The 21,484-nt window shown below is 40.8% G+C and overlaps 2 protein-coding genes across 22 annotated transcripts in view; both read left to right on the top strand.

Annotated features, from left to right (window-relative positions):
• Nucleotides 1-21,484, top strand: part of tnika (TRAF2 and NCK interacting kinase a) — an 86,878-nt gene that overhangs the window by 56,242 nt on the left and 9,152 nt on the right. For 7 of the 21 annotated variants that reach the window (XM_031309916.2, XM_031309919.2, XM_031309923.2 and 4 more), the window contains 14 exons: nucleotides 5-73; nucleotides 774-880; nucleotides 1,097-1,208; nucleotides 1,676-1,825; nucleotides 2,222-2,324; nucleotides 2,473-2,643; nucleotides 2,753-2,896; nucleotides 3,430-3,564; nucleotides 4,169-4,269; nucleotides 4,475-4,624; nucleotides 5,531-5,548; nucleotides 6,669-6,828; nucleotides 8,160-8,299; nucleotides 8,967-9,208. In XM_031309916.2, the coding sequence (XP_031165776.1) occupies nucleotides 5-73; nucleotides 774-880; nucleotides 1,097-1,208; nucleotides 1,676-1,825; nucleotides 2,222-2,324; nucleotides 2,473-2,643; nucleotides 2,753-2,896; nucleotides 3,430-3,564; nucleotides 4,169-4,269; nucleotides 4,475-4,624; nucleotides 5,531-5,548; nucleotides 6,669-6,828; nucleotides 8,160-8,299; nucleotides 8,967-9,050 (1,644 nt within the window). In that variant the 3' untranslated portion in view covers nucleotides 9,051-9,208. Of the gene's footprint in view, nucleotides 1-4; nucleotides 74-773; nucleotides 881-1,096; nucleotides 1,255-1,675; nucleotides 1,826-2,221; nucleotides 2,325-2,472; nucleotides 2,644-2,752; nucleotides 2,897-3,429; nucleotides 3,565-4,168; nucleotides 4,270-4,474; nucleotides 4,625-5,530; nucleotides 5,549-6,668; nucleotides 6,829-8,159; nucleotides 8,300-8,966; nucleotides 9,209-21,484 lie in introns of those variants that run through there. The other 14 variants (XM_031309918.2, XM_031309927.2, XM_035994479.1 and 11 more) reach the window with 5 other exon arrangements.
• Nucleotides 12,436-20,634, top strand: slc2a2 (solute carrier family 2 member 2). Its single transcript, XM_031309933.2, has 12 exons — nucleotides 12,436-12,594; nucleotides 13,318-13,413; nucleotides 15,691-15,899; nucleotides 16,166-16,290; nucleotides 16,546-16,661; nucleotides 16,759-16,921; nucleotides 17,643-17,749; nucleotides 18,579-18,659; nucleotides 19,013-19,117; nucleotides 19,482-19,583; nucleotides 19,779-19,982; nucleotides 20,067-20,634. The coding sequence occupies exons 1-12, from the start codon at nucleotides 12,580-12,582 to the stop codon at nucleotides 20,268-20,270; spliced, it is 1,527 nt and encodes a 508-aa protein (XP_031165793.1). The 5' UTR covers nucleotides 12,436-12,579; the 3' UTR covers nucleotides 20,271-20,634.

The following is a 21,484-nucleotide window of genomic DNA, read 5'->3' on the forward strand; positions in this document are numbered from 1 at the left end:
ATAGGACCTAAGTGCATTGGCCAAGGAACTCAGAGAGTTGAGGGTCGAGGAGGGCAGCAGACCTCCAGTCAAGGTACAATGACATTTATAGTAGTATGATGATTAGGAGATCTATATATATATATATATATATATATATATATATATATATATAGTGCAGAGAATAAAAAAAAACAAAGAAGGGGACGACAGAAGGGGAAAATGGTGAGATGACAGATCTTCATGTCAGGTAAAAAAGCAAAAAACAGCGAACAGCAGCAGAATTTATGAATATACTTTTGCCCATGGAACTCCTTAATCTGAAAGGAAAAATATTAATTAAGATATCTTTTTGAAAACGACGGTTAAAATACAGATATAAAAATCGAATACAGAAGTTGGTTCAGTAATTGCAGAGTGGAGTTTTCTTGTAAACAAAAAATTATGTTTAAATTCAATATTTCTGACAAAGACACATGTATTCCTGAGGTTGAAAACACATGATAAATGCATTTTCCTCCTTATAAAACATTTGCATAGCAGATTTTTTAAAATATTTTAAACCATGTATTACATCCATGCTTGCTAGGTGGCAGTCTTCTTTTTCCTTGCCTTTGTACTTAGTACTTTGTATGTTACTGCCTGCCGATCAGCGAAATGGCGTGAAACCAGCGGCAGGAATGCCACACGTTTCCTGCATGCTCGTGTGCATGCATGCGCACGATACAGTACAACTCAGAGGGTTTCTGACCAATTCTCGCTATTTTGTCTCTACTTCTTGCGTTCTAATAAAGGTGACGGACTACTCGTCCTCTAGTGAAGATTCAGAGAGCAGCGATGAGGACGGGGAGACAGTGGGGCATGATGGGACTGTTGCTGTTAGCGACATTCCCCGCATCATGTAAGTTGTCGCCTCTGTTTTTGTTTTTCCCTCTCTCTGTGTCTTTTTTTTTTTTTTCAAGCCGGACTTGTCAGTATTCATTTGTGCTGAGATATGCGTATCTTTGGAATATGCACCATGCCAGCAGCTTGTCAGTATAGTTTTGGCAGAATTGTTTTGTAAATAATCGTGTGTGTGTGTGTGTGTGTGTGTGTGTGTTCTGTGTGCGTGTTGCAGGCCAGCAGTGCAGAGCAGTGGTGAGTCGTATGGAGGGCTGACAGAGGACTCTCTGGGAGATGCCTATAATAGTTCCAAGGACAGCACTCTCGTGATGAGAGAGGTGATGAATGTGCACACACACACACACACACACACACACACACACACACACACACACACACACAAGCCACATGCATTTAGAGAGAAGATAATGAAACCTAACAGGGGAAATACTGTTTTTGTTTATATTTTACTATCAAACTAGACTCATTTTGGGGTACCCTGGTAGATCACCTGGTTGAGCGTGCGCCCTATGTATAAAGGCTTAGTCCTTACCACAGTGGCGCAGGTTCTAATCCGACCCGCAGGCCTTTGCTGCATGTCATCCCCCTCTCTCTCCCCCCTTTCCTGTCTTCAGCTGTCCTATCGAATATAGGCCAAAAAAAGCCCTAAAAATAATCACCAAAAAACGGGGCTCATTTTGCTTCTTTTGTAGGCGCATTATCTTCTGTCCTCACTTTCTTGTCTCTCTCAACATGATATCTCCTCTTTTCTTTGTTTCTCAACTCTTTTATCTCTTTGTTTTTGGTCTCTCAGGCAGAGGAGAGGAGGAGAGGTGACCACACTGAGAGTAATGGTTTCGGGAATCACAGTAACCATGGTAACCTCCCTGACCTGGTGCAGCAGAGCAACTCTCCCTCGGCCACACCCACCTCAGCCCTGCAGGAACTTGGCGACATGGCTGAGGTCACACACACACACACACACAGACACAGACACACACACACACACACACACACACACACACACACACACACACACACACACACACACACACACACACATACACCCATTAACGGATATAGTGCAAAAAGTGCATAAATGGTGCATAAAACATGAAGTTGAATTAATGCATAAGAATTATATTAAAAATCTACAAATTCATTATAAAAATCTGTATAAATGATATATTCCATTTTTGAGATCTCATGCCTTTATCTAGCTCAGATAAAAAATAAATATAATAATATATTTTTATGTTTGTCAAAACCAAAAGTAGACAATACTAAAATGTCCTTGGTATAAATTCAAGCAACTCTGGTTAGTTTGTTAATGTCAGGTTTTCTGTTTTCTGTCTTACAGTTTGGTCTGGGCGGATCCAAAGCGTCCTTCACCCCATTTGTTGACCCACGTGTCTATCAAACCTCTCCAAGTGAAAACGACGACGACGACAACTCTGCGGAAGGTAAAAAAAAAAGCATAGGAAAGCTGTGGCCACATGTTTTACTGTACATATTCAACCTTTTTTTTTTACCTGCTCCCCATCCAAAAAACTCCAACCAGTTATATGTTTCTTTGTTTCGTCATCTGTCTTTTCTTCTATGGTATCCCAGCCATGTTTGCTAATGAGCTGCTGAGGCAGGAGCAGGCCAGGCTGAACGAAGCCAGAAAGATCTCTGTGGTCAACGTCAACCCGACCAACATCAGACCCCACAGCGACACCCCAGAGATCCGCAAATACAAGAAACGCTTCAACTCTGAGATCCTGTGTGCTGCACTCTGGGGTAGGAGGGAACATATTTCAGCTCCCTTTATAAAACAAAAACATTTGAGTTTTCCTGAATATCTATATCTTTGTCGCTGACTCTTGGGTGCACATATGTGTGTGCTCAGGTGTGAACCTGCTGGTGGGGACAGAGAATGGTCTTATGCTGCTTGACCGAAGCGGACAGGGAAAAGTCTATAACCTGATCACCAGGCGGCGCTTCCTACAGATGGATGTGCTTGAGGGGCTCAATGTGCTAGTCACCATATCTGGTAGGACTAACACAGACACACTCACAATACATGCACATTCGCAAGTGCATGGTCATATACACATCATATACGCACCCTTCTCCAGTGTATATGAACGCAGATTGTAGCTCCTATCATATAATGTGCATATACATCTCAGTTGCTTCCTGTTAAGGAAGGTCCTGAACATGTGTTGCTATCTCATCTCTACATTTGGATAGTTTGGTGTTGTACCCTCAATGCACCTTATGTGTTTTTCGACGTTGATAGATAGATTTGTTTTATTCTCTCAAAGATGAATGATGTGCGCCATCACATGTCATACATTTGGTAACTAGTTGCAAGGGTAGCATTGAAAGCAAAATAAAGTAATATATGGAGACTCTTTCATTCCTCTCAAAGTATAAATCCAAGTCATCTAGGTCAGTCGCAATTGCCTGGTTACGTGCCATTGTGTGTGCTGTGTACAGCCAAATAGGTTTGGGGTTTTTGGGACTTCCTTCCTGTAAATTCAATCTCATTTCTCTTTCTCCCTCTGTCCCTCCTTTCCTCAGGGAAAAAGAATAAGTTGCGTGTCTACTATTTGTCCTGGCTGAGGAACAGAATATTACACAACGACCCAGAAGTAGAGAAGAAACAGGGTTGGATTACAGTTGGGGAACTGGAGGGCTGTGTGCATTATAAAGTTGGTAAGGATCTGTATATGTGTACATGAATGAATACATTCATTTTGATTACACGTGCAAAGGCTGATATTTGGGCTGGATTCTGACTTGGCCTGAGCTGAAATTTTCTAAACACCTGGGGATGTGTAAAATTGTACATACAGGTAATATGTATGCTATGCAGCTATTGTATTGAAACAAAAAATCTATAGGTAAACATATAAACAGTCGGCTGTAAAACTTCAGAATAAAGTGGCTTTGGAAACATTTTTTTAATTGTTTAACTGCATTTTACCTTTGCTACCAGTTACTCAGATTGTTGCCAATTAGATAGCTTCATGTTCTGGGAAGGGAAGTTGCTTTACAGACTAAGATAAACATTTATTTTTTTCATTTTCTTTCATGTTTTCTTTGCATCAAAAGCATGATATTTAGACCAGTAAGGAAAGTGGGGGCAGGGTTTATGATAAATGTGTTCCTAATGTTGAGAAACAAAAGATGTTAGATGTATCACCTTCTAAATATATAAAATCGTATGTACATTATGTACATCAGGTCAGAATGCCAAAGTATTAAGGTTCAGCTGTTCATGTTTGTCACTGTGTAAGTGTCTTTGTCCTGTTTCCAGTAAAATATGAGAGGATTAAGTTCCTGGTGATTGCTCTGAAGAACTCTGTGGAAATCTATGCCTGGGCTCCCAAACCCTACCACAAGTTCATGGCCTTTAAGGTACACAAGCACAAACATGCACATACTCCCTCCTCCGCAGCGCTGTGGAGGAGGGTCTGGCAAAGTGAGACTAACATACACACCATACACATGTACCTATAGTAACATACACACCATACACATGTACCTATAGATTCATTGGATCTCACGTTTTCCTACTTTTTCTCCTCCTTCCCCTGTCTGTGTCTCTCTCTCTCTTTTTCAGTCATTCACAGAGTTGCAGCATCGTCCCCAGCTGGTTGACTTGACGGTGGAGGAAGGTCAGAGGTTAAAGGTCATCTATGGCTCCAGCGTTGGCTTCCATGTCATCGACGTGGACTCAGGCAACCCTTACGACATCTACATCCCCTCACATGTGAGTGCTGTGTGCGTCTGAGTGTATATCTTAAAAAAAACATGCTTTCTGAATAACGCTCGGTCACCTCCTAATGAATCTGAATGAAGAGAGACACACACACACACACACACACACACACACACACACACACACACACACACACACACACACACACACACACAAATGATGTGAGGCCCAGAGGGATACCAGTATTTTTTCAGTCCTTCCTACTGTATTAGCTGCTGATGTCCTCCTGTGCCAAGGTGAGCACTGACACACACACACACTGTCTCACGAGGATCGACTTCTAGGAATACAGTTACTTTTTCTTGACAAATTACCTCTTTGATTGATTTACTGTCGTGCAAGTAAAATATTGATGTGGGTGCTTAACTGGTTTATCAGATGCTTTTGTTGCTAAATATGATGCATTAAGCTGCTATAACATTTCCTGTTGCAACAAAGAGCGTTATTCTCAAGAAGTCGTATTCTTTTAGCCTACCTGTTTTTTTCATTGGCAGCATGCAGTCAGTTATAAATTCTAGTCACTCAATCACTCATGGAAGCTAGGTACACCATCAGTAGATGTCCATGTGTGTGCTTGAATGCAAATCAGTTTTTGGTACTTGCATGCAGATAAGTTTGTTCCGTGGTGGCTTAACTAATCGCATGCTCTTACCCGAATCAAGTTCAAGCACAGTTCAGCCAAACTCTTGATTTAGTGGCAATATTTCAGTAAATATAAACCCAGTAACTACAGATGTAAGGACATGCAATTGTAGCCTGTGTTGAATTGAGTCCATGCTTTACATTGAGTGCCCCACAAGACAGAATATTCCACTTGAGGTGCTAGTCTTTTTTTGCAATTTTTGCCTTTAATCCATGCTTCCTTTTTGTCTCCTTCCCTGCCAACTTCTCTTCCAGTGTGCCAAACAGATGAAGGTGACATCCTGCCATCCACCCTTTAGACTAGATCAATAGACCTTTAGTAGAACCCCATAGTGGATGCACAGATGTGCTACGTGTGTCTATGTGCAGTACACTTCATTAGAGTAGAGATTAATGGACAATTTAGGGTAGAAACCGGTTGCATGAATTAATTCATTTTACCCACAGGAGACATCGAAAGGTTGTGAAAAGATGTATACTACTATACTACCAGGGAAATGTTAAGCCATGCTGGAGTCACAACACAAAAATGCTGAATTGAATCCTACTTCCACATATATTCATTATATTCATTAGCATTACTTTCATTTGACTTGCAATTTCATTCAATGCATTGTTGTCAGATGTTTATCACACACCTGACAATATTCCAAAAACTGCACTTGACTTACCAATCAACAACACCACAGTATGAGGTACTCACTACACTAGAGTGGTTTTGTTAGGTTACAGTTCTGCGGTTTACATATCTGATACAATGTGTAAGTTGCTTCCTTAATGTGGTCAGAGTAAGCAGAAGTGTGGCAATACTTTTAAAAAGGTCTTGTGTACATGCAGTTTCCCGTGGGCTAAGATGAGTTTTTTCATCCCGTTATCACTCATTCATTTTACTGATATGATCTGTTGTTGTGCTCCTGAAGTGTTGTTTTGAGTCACACCTCAGGAGAGCCTGCTGGCACAAATAACGGGGGTTATTCTCTGGGGTACGCTTTGGGTAAAGTGCACAGATTCAAGCTACTGTATGTCTGTGTGTGGTACTGTTCCCAACTCTCCTGATGTTGTTTCTCTTAATTAAGGTCAAAGGAAAGTGCAATAGTTTGTCCATTCACTTATAATACAGAACAAGGCTTCTCAGACAACAAGCCAAAGTCTGAACCCCTTGATGCGCTGACACTCCTGAAATTTGGCAGCCTTGTCAATGTCCACAAACTTGCTCTTTAGAGGATTAAAATATGCCAGTCGGTCCAACAACAACAAAAAAAGCCAAAGAGACAGCCAAATTCTATTGCATTACATGCCCATGATGAAACCTCTGTACTCTTTGAATCCACTGTAGATTATGATTACATTTGACAGATTTAATAAAAGCCTCACGGGTGTGTGTCTGCGATAGATCCAGAGCCAGGTGACGCCCCATGCCATCGTGGTGCTCCCTAAGACTGATGGGATGGAGATGCTGCTGTGTTACGAGGATGAGGGCGTCTACGTCAACACATACGGGCGAATCACCAAGGACGTGGTGCTACAGTGGGGAGAGATGCCTACCTCTGTTGGTACGTCCCACCCACACGACTATTTGTGTTTAGTAGATTTAAATGGATTTGTATCAACACTGGAGTCATTAACACATCACAGAGAAAAACTCAGTTCAGAGATTTAAATTAGAAAATCACTCAACTTAAGGTTTAAATAACTACTCTGAAGGTGCTGCATCACATATACTGTAGTATTGAATGAACTATGAGAGCATCAACATCGTGTGTGTGTGTGTGTGTGTGTGTGTGTGTGTGTGTGTGTGTGTGTGTGTGTGTGTGTTCTTGTTTAACTAAAACCGGGAGTCCAGTATGCTTGTGGGGTCCGGACAGCTTTGTGGGGCCAAAATGCTGGTCTTTGTTTGTTTTTTTACCCCCAACGTCTCCCAATGTCTCCTCCCAGGCAGCGCGGCAATGGTTATGTTTAGGGTTAAGGTTAGGGTTAGCTGCCTGGAAGGTGCAGTTGGAGGCAAAAAACACCATTGAGCCAAAATGCTGGACCCCACAACTTTAAAGGGCTGTTTGAGAGTTAAGACTTGGTTTTAGGATTAGGGTTAGAATTAGGTTATGGTTAGGGTTAGGGTAAGGTTAGGCATTTAGTTGTGATGGTTAAGGTTAGGGTAAGGTGCTAGGGAATGCATTATGTCAATGACGGGTCCCCACAAAGATAGTGAAACGCTGTGTGTGTGTGTGTGTGTGTGTGTGTTGCAATGCAGATGAAAAGTGTAGGGAATTCTCTGGTAACCATGAGCTTATGGGGGTTCATTGGAGGTTTAATTGCATTCGGAAATCAGTTTATAACATCAGCCTTCGCATAAAGGCCTCCAGAGCTGCTTAGAAGGAGCAAGGGTAAAAGTGAAACGATAAACGGGGGAGCGAGGGTAAAAGTTTGAGAAATATAAAAAATGGATAGAGCTTATAGATGATCAATAGTCAATGTACAAGGGAAAGTGAGGGTGTAAAGCCTGTTTTATGGTTCTGCGGAGGCTCCACGCAGAGCTTTCGCCGTAGCCTACGTAAGTGGCCTGATGTTTATACTTGTGCGCTGGTGTGTGCGTGTGTGTGTGTGTGTGTGTGTGTGTGTATGCTGTATGTATGTATGAGCACTGTTTCCATAGTAAAGTACTTTACTACCATCATGTGGTAGCCAGTGGTTTAACACTTTTAAAGCAACTACTTAGGCTATTTCTAATGAATCGGGATTCTACATTGGTTTATGGTGTGTTCTAATGGTATGTTTATATATCATTGAGTTGTGAACTCAATGATATAAAAATACATTTATTTATTTATTTATTTATTTATTCTATTGTTTTATTTTATTTAATTCTCTTGTGATTTCTCTTTTCCAGCCTATATCCACTCTAATCAGATTATGGGCTGGGGTGAGAAAGCCATAGAGATCCGCTCTGTGGAGACAGGTCATCTGGATGGAGTCTTTATGCATAAGAGAGCCCAGAGACTCAAATTCCTTTGTGAGCGGAATGACAAGGTAAAAAAACAAAACACACACATACTGTACACTCTCAAAGTTCTCAGTTATTCTTATCTGTTGCTTGGAAATGATTGGAGTACAATAACATCAACATTTAGAACAATACTTGCCCTGATCTGGTCTTGTTTTGTACTGTCTCCAGTAGAGTGCTCTTGATTACAGCACAGATGTGTGACAAAATATTAATAAAATACATAAACACAAGTTGGTATGATTTGCATAGATCTCACACAGGCCCCTTGGAACCAAAAAGCAAACTTTTAATGCTATGTCAGGTAACACATTTTCAAATTTAGATAAGGTAGCAGATGATTAAGTTTAAGATTAAGTTTAAGATTACTTTTTTATGGGTAGTTAATTACATACAACACCAAATATGACACCAAATGTAAGCACAGAAACATGATTTTAACAAAAATAAATGCTTTAAATGCAACAAAAGAGTTCATACTGAAATGGCATATCCGCAGTTTGTAAAAGCTGACACTCACAATGCACTTATACATTGAGATGCATGAACATGATAGCCTTAATTAATTACAGATAACAATGTACTTACAGAAAAGCAGAATTATTTGTGATCTGTAGGTATTGAGAAATGGTTATATTCAGAAAATGTTTGTAATATTCTCTTCTCTCTCTCTCTCTCTCTCTCTGTGTGTAGGTATTCTTTGCATCGGTGCGTTCGGGAGGTAGCAGCCAAGTTTTCTTCATGACCCTCAACAGAAACTCTATGATGAACTGGTGATGGCTCTTCCCACTGTCCACTCTGCCTCGCTCTCCCATTGGCCTGCCCGGCGACTAACCTTGGTCTACGGCACATCTGACAAACAATCCAGATTGACCGAGAGGCCACAAGTGAACTCTTTTAATACAGGAGAGACTAAAAACGTGTAGAGAAAAAAACAAAATAAAGCGATCGTAGAGAAAAACAACAAAGGCCTGTTCTGAATGAAGAGACATTTTACCCTAGATTATGTTGGGTCATGAAGAAGCCATCGTTACTCAACTGACTGGCAAACTGGTGCCACTGACTTTCCAAATATTCTCTTCCTCTGTCCCTGTCTGTAAGTGTTCTCCCGCTCTGTTTGTCTCCTCTCTCCTAACAGACCAGTGCATTCAAGTGTTCAACAGCTGTAGTAATACACTTTACACCCGCCTCCTTCTGTCGCTCCCTCTTCTTCCCTTTGACGCCCCCCCTCCCCCTTCCTGGTAGATCTAGTCGTCACTTTTTCAATCCTTTGACACCCATGTTCTCTATTTTCCTCACTTCCTATCTGCCATGTGTGAGCTCATTCCCGGAGAACTTACACCTCAGAGGTCGGAGGAATAGAAGAATAAGATTCAATATAAATTCAAATACATACTTCTGAATATGAGGGCACCTGAGGGATGACAAATTTGCTCTGGATGTCGGCGGTGAAAGCAGACAGCCTGATTGATTTTCTTTCTCCTCTATCACTCCCCTCCTCCTCCACTTCCTCCTCTCACCATCTTTTCGGGGCCCTGTGTAAACTGAACTGTGATTTAGTGTTCGATCGCATTTCGCTGATAGAGATGCGGCGAGACAATCTGCTGTCATAGTCGGGTGGTCACAGTATGCAAAGATGATGTCTGTGTCGTCCCTTTAAAATAAAGTCACTAGTTCATCCTCTTTCCCTCATCATCATCATCCCTATTATCTCCCTGTTTCACACTCTTACGTCTTTAAACTCTGAAGGTGCTGCATCACATATACTGTAGTATTGAATGAACTATGAGAGCATCATTCAGTTCATTCTTTATACTTTTGTTCTTCTCTTTTTCTGTGGCTGAGTCAGTCAGTCTTTGTGACGAAATGTACAGCACATCTGTGTTTCTGAAATCAGGTGTGCGTGTGCGTGTGCGTGTGCGTGTGTGTGTGTGCTTGTTTTACTATATTCGTGGGGTCCAAAAACCGGGGAATACAGTATACTTGTGGGGTCTGCACAGCCTTGTGGGGCCCAAAATGCTGGACCCCACAAGGTTAAAGGGCTGTTTGAGGGTTAAGACTTGGTTTTAGGATTATGGTTAGAATTAGGTTATGGTTAGGGTGAGGGTAAGGGTTAAGGTTAGGCATTTAGTTGTGATGATTAAGGTTAGGGTAAGGAGCTAGGGAATGCATTATGTCAATGACTGGCCCCCACAAAGATAGTGAGGTGTGTGTGTGTGTGTGTGTGTGTGTGTGTGTGTGTGTGTGTGTGTGTGTGTGTGTGTGTGTGTGTGTGTGTGTGTGTGTGTGTGCGCGCGCGCGCGCGCGCGTTTCTTTGATGTTGCAATGACTCCCATTCAAATCAAGTTTAAATCAAAGTGGGACATTGAAATCAATGGCCAGAAAAAGAGTCAAGTAATTCAGTGTCTGCGTGAACTTTTACCTGAATGCGATCAAAGCCACATTGAGTTTGTTTACATGCAGATTTATGATATTGTCTTCTTAGTATGAAGTTTATGAGTTGAAGTGTCTGAACACTGAGCATTTAAAGATAGGCAATATTAGTTGTTGATTTGTTTGGTGTGTTTTTTTTTCTGTTTCTTTTAACACAGTAGTGGCGATTCACAAATGCAACCATGCTGCTGTGGGGAATATAAAGATTCTTATCCTGAATACAACCTCAACAGGATATGAGCTACGATCCCAAATACTGTGTGCATGGGAAAGCACTCTTTGTTAAAAGCTGTCCTTTTGAATCATGCTCCTCCCTGATTGGTTCTTCTGGTTTTGGCTCCTAACTGTTTGTACTTGTCCTAGCACGATGTAAGCAAAAACAAAAATTCTCGCTCACGCTATAATTAAGAATTGAATTGCCTATACGGTTAATTTACACTGTTTTTGCGTGTGTTATTGTTTAACTTTAACACATTACTGATGTTATTTGTCTCTTCTAATGGAGATGTATTTTTTTTTTTTTTTTTAAAGAGTAACTGAATATGGTATGATAAAACCATGCCATTTCTTTTTAAATGCTTAGTACAGGTCAATCATTAATACATACTGTATTAAATTTATAACACTATTGAGGGTGGACTAGTTCATGCATACTCATCCACATTGGAGAGCACTGTAATGCAGATGAGTCTTTTTTTCTGGTGGATATACGGCAGGTTTGGCCTGCCATGTTGGCCTGTGGTTAACAAACGTTGAGGTGACACAAAAAATTGACTCATTCCCCAATGATGTAATTATCATTTAAATCAATTTTTTTTTTTTTTTAAATGCAGTTTTTAAAACAGGACATTTTTCACATCCACCCAGTAGCTGCTCCTGTGCAGCTGCAAGTTAGGTTCACCGATCTCTGTTAGAGGGAGCAGGCTAACATTTTAGCAATAAGAGCCGAGCTGAAGAAAACCACTGTCTTCCTTGTGTGTGCACGCATGCATCTGTGTGTATGATTAATGTGTGAATGGGGCATTATTATTATTATTATTATTATGTTTGTCTATCACGGAATTCACTCTTACCATTGGAAAAGGCTGACGGTCATTACACTGAGGACTCTCCTTTCAAAGACAAAACCACTGTATTCTTTATTCTGTTTATTTCTTGTTTTCTTTATTTTGAAAGAGTATTACTAATGTCCTGTTTTGGGATTTATTTGTTTTGTAAAAGAGATGCTGTAAGAGAGAAATAAATTAAACTAGAGCATTATGCTTCTGGAGTTCTGTGGGTTTTTTTGTGTGTGGATGTGTTTGTGTCTTTTTTTTGCCAAGTGTGCACATTTGTATCAGTTTGGACCCTCAGACTTTGTCCGTCTCAAGTTTATCATTAACTGTGTGTGTGTGTGTGTGTGTGTGTGTGTGTGTGTGTGTGTGTATATAATCAATATTACTATAAAAAGAATCCCAACTTTGAAATGGCGCAGGAACATTTACTATTTGGCAGTAATTTAGCATCCCATTATTAATTGCTACACACGGTATATCATTGTCCATAATGTACCAGCGTGAAACACCACACACCTGAAACCAGTGTTTTCCAAAAATAGAATCCAGACTGTCTCACTGTTCGGTCACCATGATTATCATTTTCCTGCTTCCCTCCAATAGTAATGTGTGTGTGTGTGTGTGTTTGTTTGTGTAAAAGTATAAAAGATTTCTGCTCTGCTTCATTTATGTGTAAAAGTACTGTCAGCACTGTAGATCTGCATGTGTGTGTGTGTGTGTGTACACGCGTTTGTCGATTGGTGAGTGGACACAGCGTGATCAAGCCTGCACTCTTGACTGATCATTACCAACCTCCTGGCTGGCACTTTAGACCCATCATGGAGTCGGGAAAGGTAAGATAAGTCTTCGCAAATACATTCATTACATGTTTTTCATGAAATGGTTATATACTCTACCTTTTTCCATTCTAAATCATGTAAACAATATTTGCAAACCAGTGGCTTGTCAATATATTGCTGATATTTGAAGCTTTAGGTTACATTTACGACTCTGACCTGAAGGAACAACCAGCTCTTTGATCATCAGTGTGTTCTGTGTTTGCATGGCAATAACTCAACTTGACATTCCCGGGCTTTTTGTTGTTGTCTTTGCTGTTCTGTTTTTTAATTGTGTCTTCATTAAGTTTATTAATCACTGTGCTTTACCAAAAGTTGCCCCTTTCGGGACATTGAAGTTTTCTAAAGTTTAAAGCACTGTTATTTAGGAGATTGAAATTAATTAATTTCTTATATGTCTGCCACAATAAGAGAAAATATGTTTATAGCACATGCAAAATGTTTCATTTAAGCATTTATTTGTAATTTCTGTATGTAAGCATTCTTATGATTGTCAGAAATAGTGCACAAAGCAGTAATAAATCTATCAATAATGTGGATAAAGTCTTTTTTTCTGCATTTCTATATGTACTTTTATTTGTGACCGTGTACTATGCAAGTACAGCTGAGTGGCTCATGTTTTTCCTTGTGTGCATGTGCATGTGCATGCTAGATTTTGTGTTTGTTCATGCATTCATGTGTGTCAGACCTTATCTAAATGATTACCTTTCCCTCCTGCAGCAGCTAACAGGTACATTGGCCCTGGCTGTGTTCGCAGCAGCTCTGGGGTCCCTGCAGTATGGCTACAGTCTGGGAGTCATCAATGCACCCCAGAAGGTATTTGCTCTACTTTAACACAGGCTTCGCTCACTTACTGGACCATCTTAACTGCCTCAGCATACTGATATTTGCATGCAAATCAACCAGTCGGAATAAGCTTACCCCACCCTATGACCATTTGCCGTAGAAGACAAGTGTAAGTATTCTGTATATACTTTTCTGCAGCACTGGAGATACTGTAATACTATGAGAGACCAAAGAACATACTTACCTTTTCTCAGTGTCTAAAGAAACAACTTTTCCCCAAACGTTTCCCAAGTTTTCTTATGTGTAATGATGAGTAGGACTTTGAGTGCCTCTCCACCAAACACATGTCTTGTGGAATGGCAGACAAGTCAGAATGTGAACAGACTACACCGTCCAGCATTGGTCATGAAGTCCGCCTTTATTGGCCCCCCAGTGGATTACATCTCGGACTGTGTGGAGGAACGGCAGCTCTGGCAGACAAGAGACATGCTTCCTTCTCTGTTGACAGCCATTTCTGTCATAGCATCGGACAATTAAAGCTTACCCTTATGTGGATATTGTTCAGGACAGACAGCATACAGCAGATCTATTATCTAGGTGATATTCACGCATTATCATTTTAATTCAAATGTTGTGAGCTTGTTAGGCCAAAAGATGCCACAAAGCTTCCTCAGGCATCCATTGCGTATTTTCATTCTTTTCATATCAGCTTTGGTTTCCCTCCAACATTCAGAGCTGTATGTTAGGGCGAACTTTTATCTTTATCTGTTAAATAGATGGACCTTTGTTCCTAGGCTGTATTGCTTGGACTTGACCAAGCAATACCACCCATCACTTTCCGTAATCTTGTATTGATATTGTCCTATCTCCTCCTGTCTTTGCTAATAAAGCTGCCATAAATAAGTCAAGTTCTCCACAAACATATTTATTAAAACATGTACTGGAGGTGTTGTATTGATGTACATCATTTGAGTTTTAAAGGGGTTGATGTTAAGACCTGTTTGCTTGGCAAATATGTTGAGCTTTTTTCGTCTTCTCTTGTATGTTGTGGTAGTTGGTGGCCATATGGCAAGGGGTCATAGGGTAAAGAAGGTTCCCTTCTGATTGGTGGAGTGTGCATGTATATTTCAGTGGACCAAGGAAACTGGATGATTGGTCAAGCCAAATTGAGATTGGGTAAGGTTGACAGTATACATAAAAAGAAGTTTCTGTTATGAACACGCTAAACTGTACGGGCTCCTTAAAACCCTAAAGACCACCGCTACTAAAGGTTAGCCTAGCCGGTAACAAAAAAAACCTGCTGCCTCCTTTTCCCTCCGTGTTACGTTCAATGTGAGTGTGAGACTAACTAGCCTGGAGTAGGGTCACTGACTCACCTCAGACTCTGCATAGTTTGCGTTCAGAAGACGACGACTGTCTCAGGGACCGCTCCGGTGCCTAATGGGCTCCGTTACGTCAGCTTCCCTGACGGGCTAGCCCCGCTCCTCCTTTGTTGTAGCAGTTCAGATTTTTAAAAAGGTGCAAAAGTTTGCAGTGGGGGAAACAAGAAAGTCTTTCAGTCCTTTGTCTACCGAAGTGTTCTTCAGCTAGCAACCTCTACCTTACAGCTGTTCGCTTGAGGCCCGGTCTTTTCGACTCACCTCCAGCTGGAAGCAACCTTCTCCAAAATCACAATCATCCCACACACCTGTGATTAGAGGTTATATCAGCACACAACCCCTTCCCCCTAATGTCACGTTAGTCTGACCCTGCCCACTTCCTGAAGGACTGCGACCCCTGGTCTGCTTATATAATGGTGTCCAGCTAGAGGACCTTGTCAGTCACAGTCCAGGACTTGAGTACTCCATCACTGTCTATTACACACAAAAGTAGTCAGAAACGTCATACAACTTCCAAGTTCTATTTCATGAATGCTCGAGTCTGATTTCATAAATCCTTAATTCCAAGTCCGAGGCATCAGTGCGTGAGTCCAAGTTGAGACATGAGTCCAGAGAAAGTGACTCAAGTCCGGGACTCGAGTACTCCATCACTGCATGGAAGAATATTGAATCGGATCAAATTTAATTGAATTAACATGGCAAAATGAAAGATATTTCTGTTGTCCTTTTCAACTGACATCTTCTGACATCTAAATATAATGTTGCATAATGAATGTCAGAACTAACTATACATGTTTGTAAATTAGATTTTAGCAGAATTGATCCATGTATGTATGTATGTGCATATTTTGTGTCTGCCTTTTGATCTGTCTCTGTGTATGCAGCCGTGATTGTACCTCTTGATGATCCATTAACATTTCTGTCATAGGTTATTGAAAAGCATTACGGCCGGTCCCTGGGGGTGTGGTCAGAAAGGGTGGCTGCCCTGTCAGAAAACAGCACAGACGAAGAAAAGTTCTCAGAGGCGGGAGAACACCCTGACGTGATCAAGTATTGGTCATTGTCTGTGGCCATCTTCTCCATTGGTGGCATGTTATCCTCCTTCCTGGTGGGATTTGTGGGAGACCTGAGAGGGAGGTGAGAAAGGAAGGATAAAATAATATCAATACACTTTATGAAAGCATGAACATTTGCTGGAAAAAGGAACACCTGAGAAAAATGATGCTGTATGGAGAATGACAAGCGTGATGAGAGGAGAGATGTAGGCAGACATTATTTTGAAAAGACTTACAAGTTAAACCAGCATCAATATGGAACAATGCCTAGGTACTCATATCTGTATCTATCATCTGTCTTTCTCTGCATATCCCTTTGCCACCTTTCTATCTCTTTCTGTCTTGCAGGGTAAAGGGCATGTTAATGGTCAATGTTCTGGCTGTAGCTGCTGGACTGCTGATGGGTCTTTGCAAGATGTGGAAACCTCACATCATGGTCATCTCCGGCCGTGCTGTTATGGGCTTTTACTGTGGTACAGTAAAGCACATGTTGTAACCTTTAATTCATGCTTACATCATTTATTTGGAAATCCCAATATGTATGGGTTATGAAGGCAAGTTGTCCTTATTATCATTAGGAATATTCCCCTTCATGATCATATTGAAAGCTAATTGTTTTGAGGAAATTAACAAGGGTTCCTAAATTGCATGCAAAAAATATTGTCCAATATTGTCATATATCCAGCAGCGAATGTTTGTTTGAAGTCCTCATGATGTGTGTGTTTCAGGGTTGACATCTGGGCTAGTGCCTATGTACATTGGAGAGATTGCACCCAAAGCTTACAGAGGGGCTCTGGGAACATTACACCAGCTGGCTATTGTCATAGGCATCCTAATCAGCCAAGTGAGGTTCACTCACACACATGCACAGCAGCATCTTTGCTTGATGACATACCTGAACTTGTAACCTTAACTGTATGTGTGTTTGTGTGTAAATGTAGGTAATAGGCTTGGACTTTGTATTTGGTAATGATGATATGTGGCCCCTATTGCTTGGTCTGTCTGGAGCTCCGGCAGTTTTGCAATCGCTTTTGCTGCCTCTATGCCCTGAGAGCCCCCGGTACCTTTACATTATACTGGGCAAGGACCAAGAGGCTAGAAAAAGTAAGAGTTACACCCAGCAACTCTACGTCATCCTTTCTCTTTCCCTTTAGTTCTCTCTTATTGAAACACATATACTTTAAAGCAATTGTTCAGCAATTTGGGAAATACACTTGTAACTTTCTTGGACAGAGTTAAAAGAGAAGATCAATTCTCGGTTATCGTAACGTAGCACTAAGACTGGAAACAGGTGGAAACAACTAGCCTGGCTCTGTAACAAAACCCACTACCAGCACCGTTAAAGCTTATTATTAAAATGTTGTCTCATTTGTCTAATCTATGAAAAACTGCAGCCAAGAGATATTCTGGCACATTAACACCTGCTTTTTTCTACGAGTGAAACAAAGAAGATATATGATAATATGAGATATAGCATGTTTATTTGGAGGTGCTGGTTGACAGATTTGTTACAGACAGAGCTAGGATAGTTGTTCCCACCTGTTTCCAGTCTTTAAGCTAACCTAAGCTAACCGGCTGCTTGCTGTAGCTTCATAGCAACTCTCTGCATTAAGCAAATAAGCATATTTTTTCTAAATGCAGAACTGTTCCTTTAAGTACATTTAATGACAATACTTGTGTACTTTCTGTAAAGTAAAAATGGATCATCACCTTTCCATTATGGTACTGCTACTTGTCTGATCTGAAAACATCTTCCACCACTGCAAACAAGTCATTTATACAGACTCCTGCCCTTTGTCTCCGTTTTCTCTGTGTTGTGTTGCAGGTCTCTATCGTCTAAAGGGGGCATATGATGCTACTTTTGATCTGGAAGAGATGAGGAAGGAGAAAGAGGAGGCAGACAGGGAGCCCAGTGTGTCAATCCTTTCTTTGGTAAGTCTCTATATAGAAAGAGGCTCACTTGAAAACTATTATCAAAACTTCCTAAACATTATCTCTTGTGAATTTTACTTTAGCTTTTTTGGAGGAAATTGATGTTTGGATTTTGAAATAAATAAGGCAGATAAACTATCTGGGTCACCAGAACACTCTCAACACTTTTCACTATAACTATAATAGACAACATAAGTTCAGCGTAGCATTCCTCCTCAGGGTGGACAGAGACAATCTGTCAACCATCCAAAATAATCAGTAACCAAAGTACACTGATGATCTCATGTAATGACTCGATGATAGTTAATGTTAAATCATTAGTTATATATACTGTAAGTGACGAAAGCTCAAACTAAGGCAACTGAGGCAGGATCTGAAAAGATGAGATCTGGAACACATTCAATAAGATGCAACTAACGTTTTGACAGCAGAGTAACGCAGATGAAGACTTAAGTTTATGCATACCTACACCTTATTTAAAAGGTCCTACTATAACTATTTTATTTATTTAAAATGCGCTTTCTGACACAACTGTAAAAAGGCTGCAGACGAAGCCATTCCACCGTGGTCAAAAGATTTCTGCAATCGCAAAACACATTCAAATATTTATTTCATGCATAAGAGCAGACAATAAAAACAAAAATGATCTTGTTTGACATGGCTCTAGTAGTTACAATGTAGTTCACATACTCCAATAGTTCAAAATAAGGCAGAAGGACAGGAAAGATAGGACAATAAATTCCCATCTGGTTAAACAAAGTTAAACAAAAATGAATGTGTATGGTAGTTGTGCAGTGACAATATCTTACTGTTTTATATTGCCATGAAGATCCGCTCCTCCATGTACAGACAGCAGCTGGTTGTTGCCCTCATGATGCACCTCTCCCAACAGTTTTCTGGCATCAATGCGGTGAGTGGCAAATTAATTCCAAACTTCCAACTCTACACACTTTTTCCTCATCTCATTCAGTTTGCTGCAATTAAACTAAACATTTAGTGATTTTGACATGATAAGATGGCAGGGAAATCCTTGTTCCCATGTCAGAGCATACTGTATGTGCACATCAGCAGTATCTGGGTTTTGTTCTATTCCATGTGCTATACATTTGTCCATACAAATGTATAGCACATGAGATCTGTATTGCGCTGTTGTAAAATACCTTACTTACCCGCCACTCTCCCGAAACAAAGCAAACACACAAACTGCTCCTTTTATATTTCACTTTGTAATTACAGAAAATCTATACTTGTTTTGTCTTCAAGATCTTTTATTACTCTACGGCTATCTTCACTCGGGCTGGTGTCGGTCAGCCAGTCTACGCCACTATAGGAGTCGGGGTCATCAACACTATCTTCACTCTGGTGTCTGTGAGTAAATACATTTACAAACACACAGACGCATACACACACATCATGCACTGGAATTCTCTTATTGCTTCTTTACAGACACACCAGGTACACTTACATTTTTTGTGATCAAATGTTTTTTGGATTTTCTTAAAGGGAGCAAGAAAAACAAGAAAAACACAGATCCAGCATACAAGTATTACAGAGGATACCACATACACTTGCACACACACACGCACGCATGCATGCACACACGCACGCACGCATACATGCACACACACGCACACACACACACACACACACACACACACACACACACACACACACACACACACACACACACACACAGGTTTATCTGCTCCCTAGAGTGCGCTGTATGTTCTAGGTTGCACTGGTGGACAAGGCTGGCAGACGCACTCTGACTCTGGTTGGTCTGGGAGGGATGTGCTGCTGTGCAGTTGCCATGACAGTGGGTCTCATATTGCAGGTTTGTTAAATTCAGTGTCAGAGCTTTAGTCTGTCAGCAACTTGGGCTGAACTTTTATCTACCTATGGGACTGCCCAATTTAATGGCATGGCAAGACAAAATGGACATAAGAATGGCATGCAACATGTTTCTAACGCAGTACATACATTTCAAGTAATACAGAAACTACCCTGACTGATGTACTCTTCCCATTAGGATAAATACTCATGGATGAGCTACGTCAGCATGTCAGCCATATTCCTCTTTGTGAGTTTCTTTGAAATTGGTCCTGGTCCCATTCCATGGTTCATAGTTGCCGAACTGTTCAGTCAGGGACCTCGACCTGCGGCCATCGCTCTGGCTGGCTGCTGCAACTGGACCAGCAACTTCATCATAGGCATGACTTTTCCATATATACAGGTAAGCAGAAAAGACACACATACAGTATGTACTGTCAACTCACAAAATCAGACACCCTGTCACTTCTTTTTTTCTTCTTTTTAGACTTGGTTGGATTCTTATGTTTTCATCCTGTTTGCCGTGCTGCTTCTCGGTTTCGCTGTGTTTATTTATCTTCGGGTCCCTGAGACCAAGGGCAAAAGCTTTGAGGAGATTGCTGCTGTCTTCCAAAAGGGCCGCAAAAAGTCGACACAAAGCCCCAAAGACGCTACTGAACTGCAGCAGCTCAAAACAGCCACAGATGCTTGACACAAATGCTCTGTATTTGTGTGGTCTATTTGTATGTACGTTAAAAGTGTGCATCCACCTGTCAGTATTTCAAATGTTTCAAAGTGTTTATGTACATTTATCCCTGTAGAAGCCTATTCTTATAATTACTTGGTGAATAACGGATTTTTTTTTTTACACAAGATGACATTTTCATAATGTAACTTGTCTGTTATATGGAGTGGTACTTACATTGAATCCAAATATAAACTTGTATTGTGACTTAAAAGTTAAATTGGCGTTAGTCTCGCATTGCCAGATCTTCCTCCACAGCGCTGCGGAGGAGGGTCTGGCAGTCCACACAGCATTCTGGAATGGGAGAAAAACGTGCTCTGGTTTATTGGCATTTCTTGGATGGTGCTAAGCACTGAGCGGAGCCACGGTGCCGCTGCAAAATAGCCTCGGGAAGGAACTTGTTTTGGTGGAACAAAGTTGTTTCAGTCGTGCAACAGAAAACTCAGATTGGACAGATAGTCTAGCTAGCTGTCTGGATTTACCCTGCAGAGATCTGAGGAGCAGTTAACCATAGTCCTCATAAATCGAATGGAGTTTAAAATTACAAAACAAAGAAAGCGGAAGGTAGAAAAAAAATAGTGTCATCCGGAGGAATTTCCAGAGCCATCCCGTAAGTGGAACGTCGTGGATATAGACTAAAGTGGCGTTTATCATTATGGAATTACATAACTATTTGTACCTGCAAGGGGTTGCTTGTATTGTTGAATTAAGACCCGACTCAGCAGTTCCCCTCAGCTCTACTGAGCTTTATAGCGTCTTTTATTGATGTGGTTTTCCGGCTTTAGTGTTTTGGTTCACTTCCACTGCTCTCATAGCTTTGTTTTTTGGCCACAGCAGCAGGGAGCCGTTTTTTATCAAATAAGGTCCAAACAACCACTGTACGCTACCTGCCCAGCACCAGACAGAAGACAGACAAAGTCCAAACTGTTTTTGGCCACTGCAAAAGCATTCATGAATGCTAACATTGCCCTAAGCGTGCTGGATTTGTAAATAGGCAACTGTTGGCTAGGAAATCTGTCACTGTTGTGTTCACAGCTTGTTTCTGCTGGTTTAGCATTACAAATGCATTTTAAAAACTAGAACTGTGGAATTAGTGCACCAGCAATTGAATGAGTATTTATATTTGCAGACCTCTAAAGAGAAGTATTCCTCTAGTAAGTGTTATACTGTATAGCGAAATG

Source organism: Sander lucioperca, chromosome 18, assembly GCF_008315115.2.
Source record: "Sander lucioperca isolate FBNREF2018 chromosome 18, SLUC_FBN_1.2, whole genome shotgun sequence".
NCBI lineage: Eukaryota > Metazoa > Chordata > Actinopteri > Perciformes > Percidae > Sander > Sander lucioperca.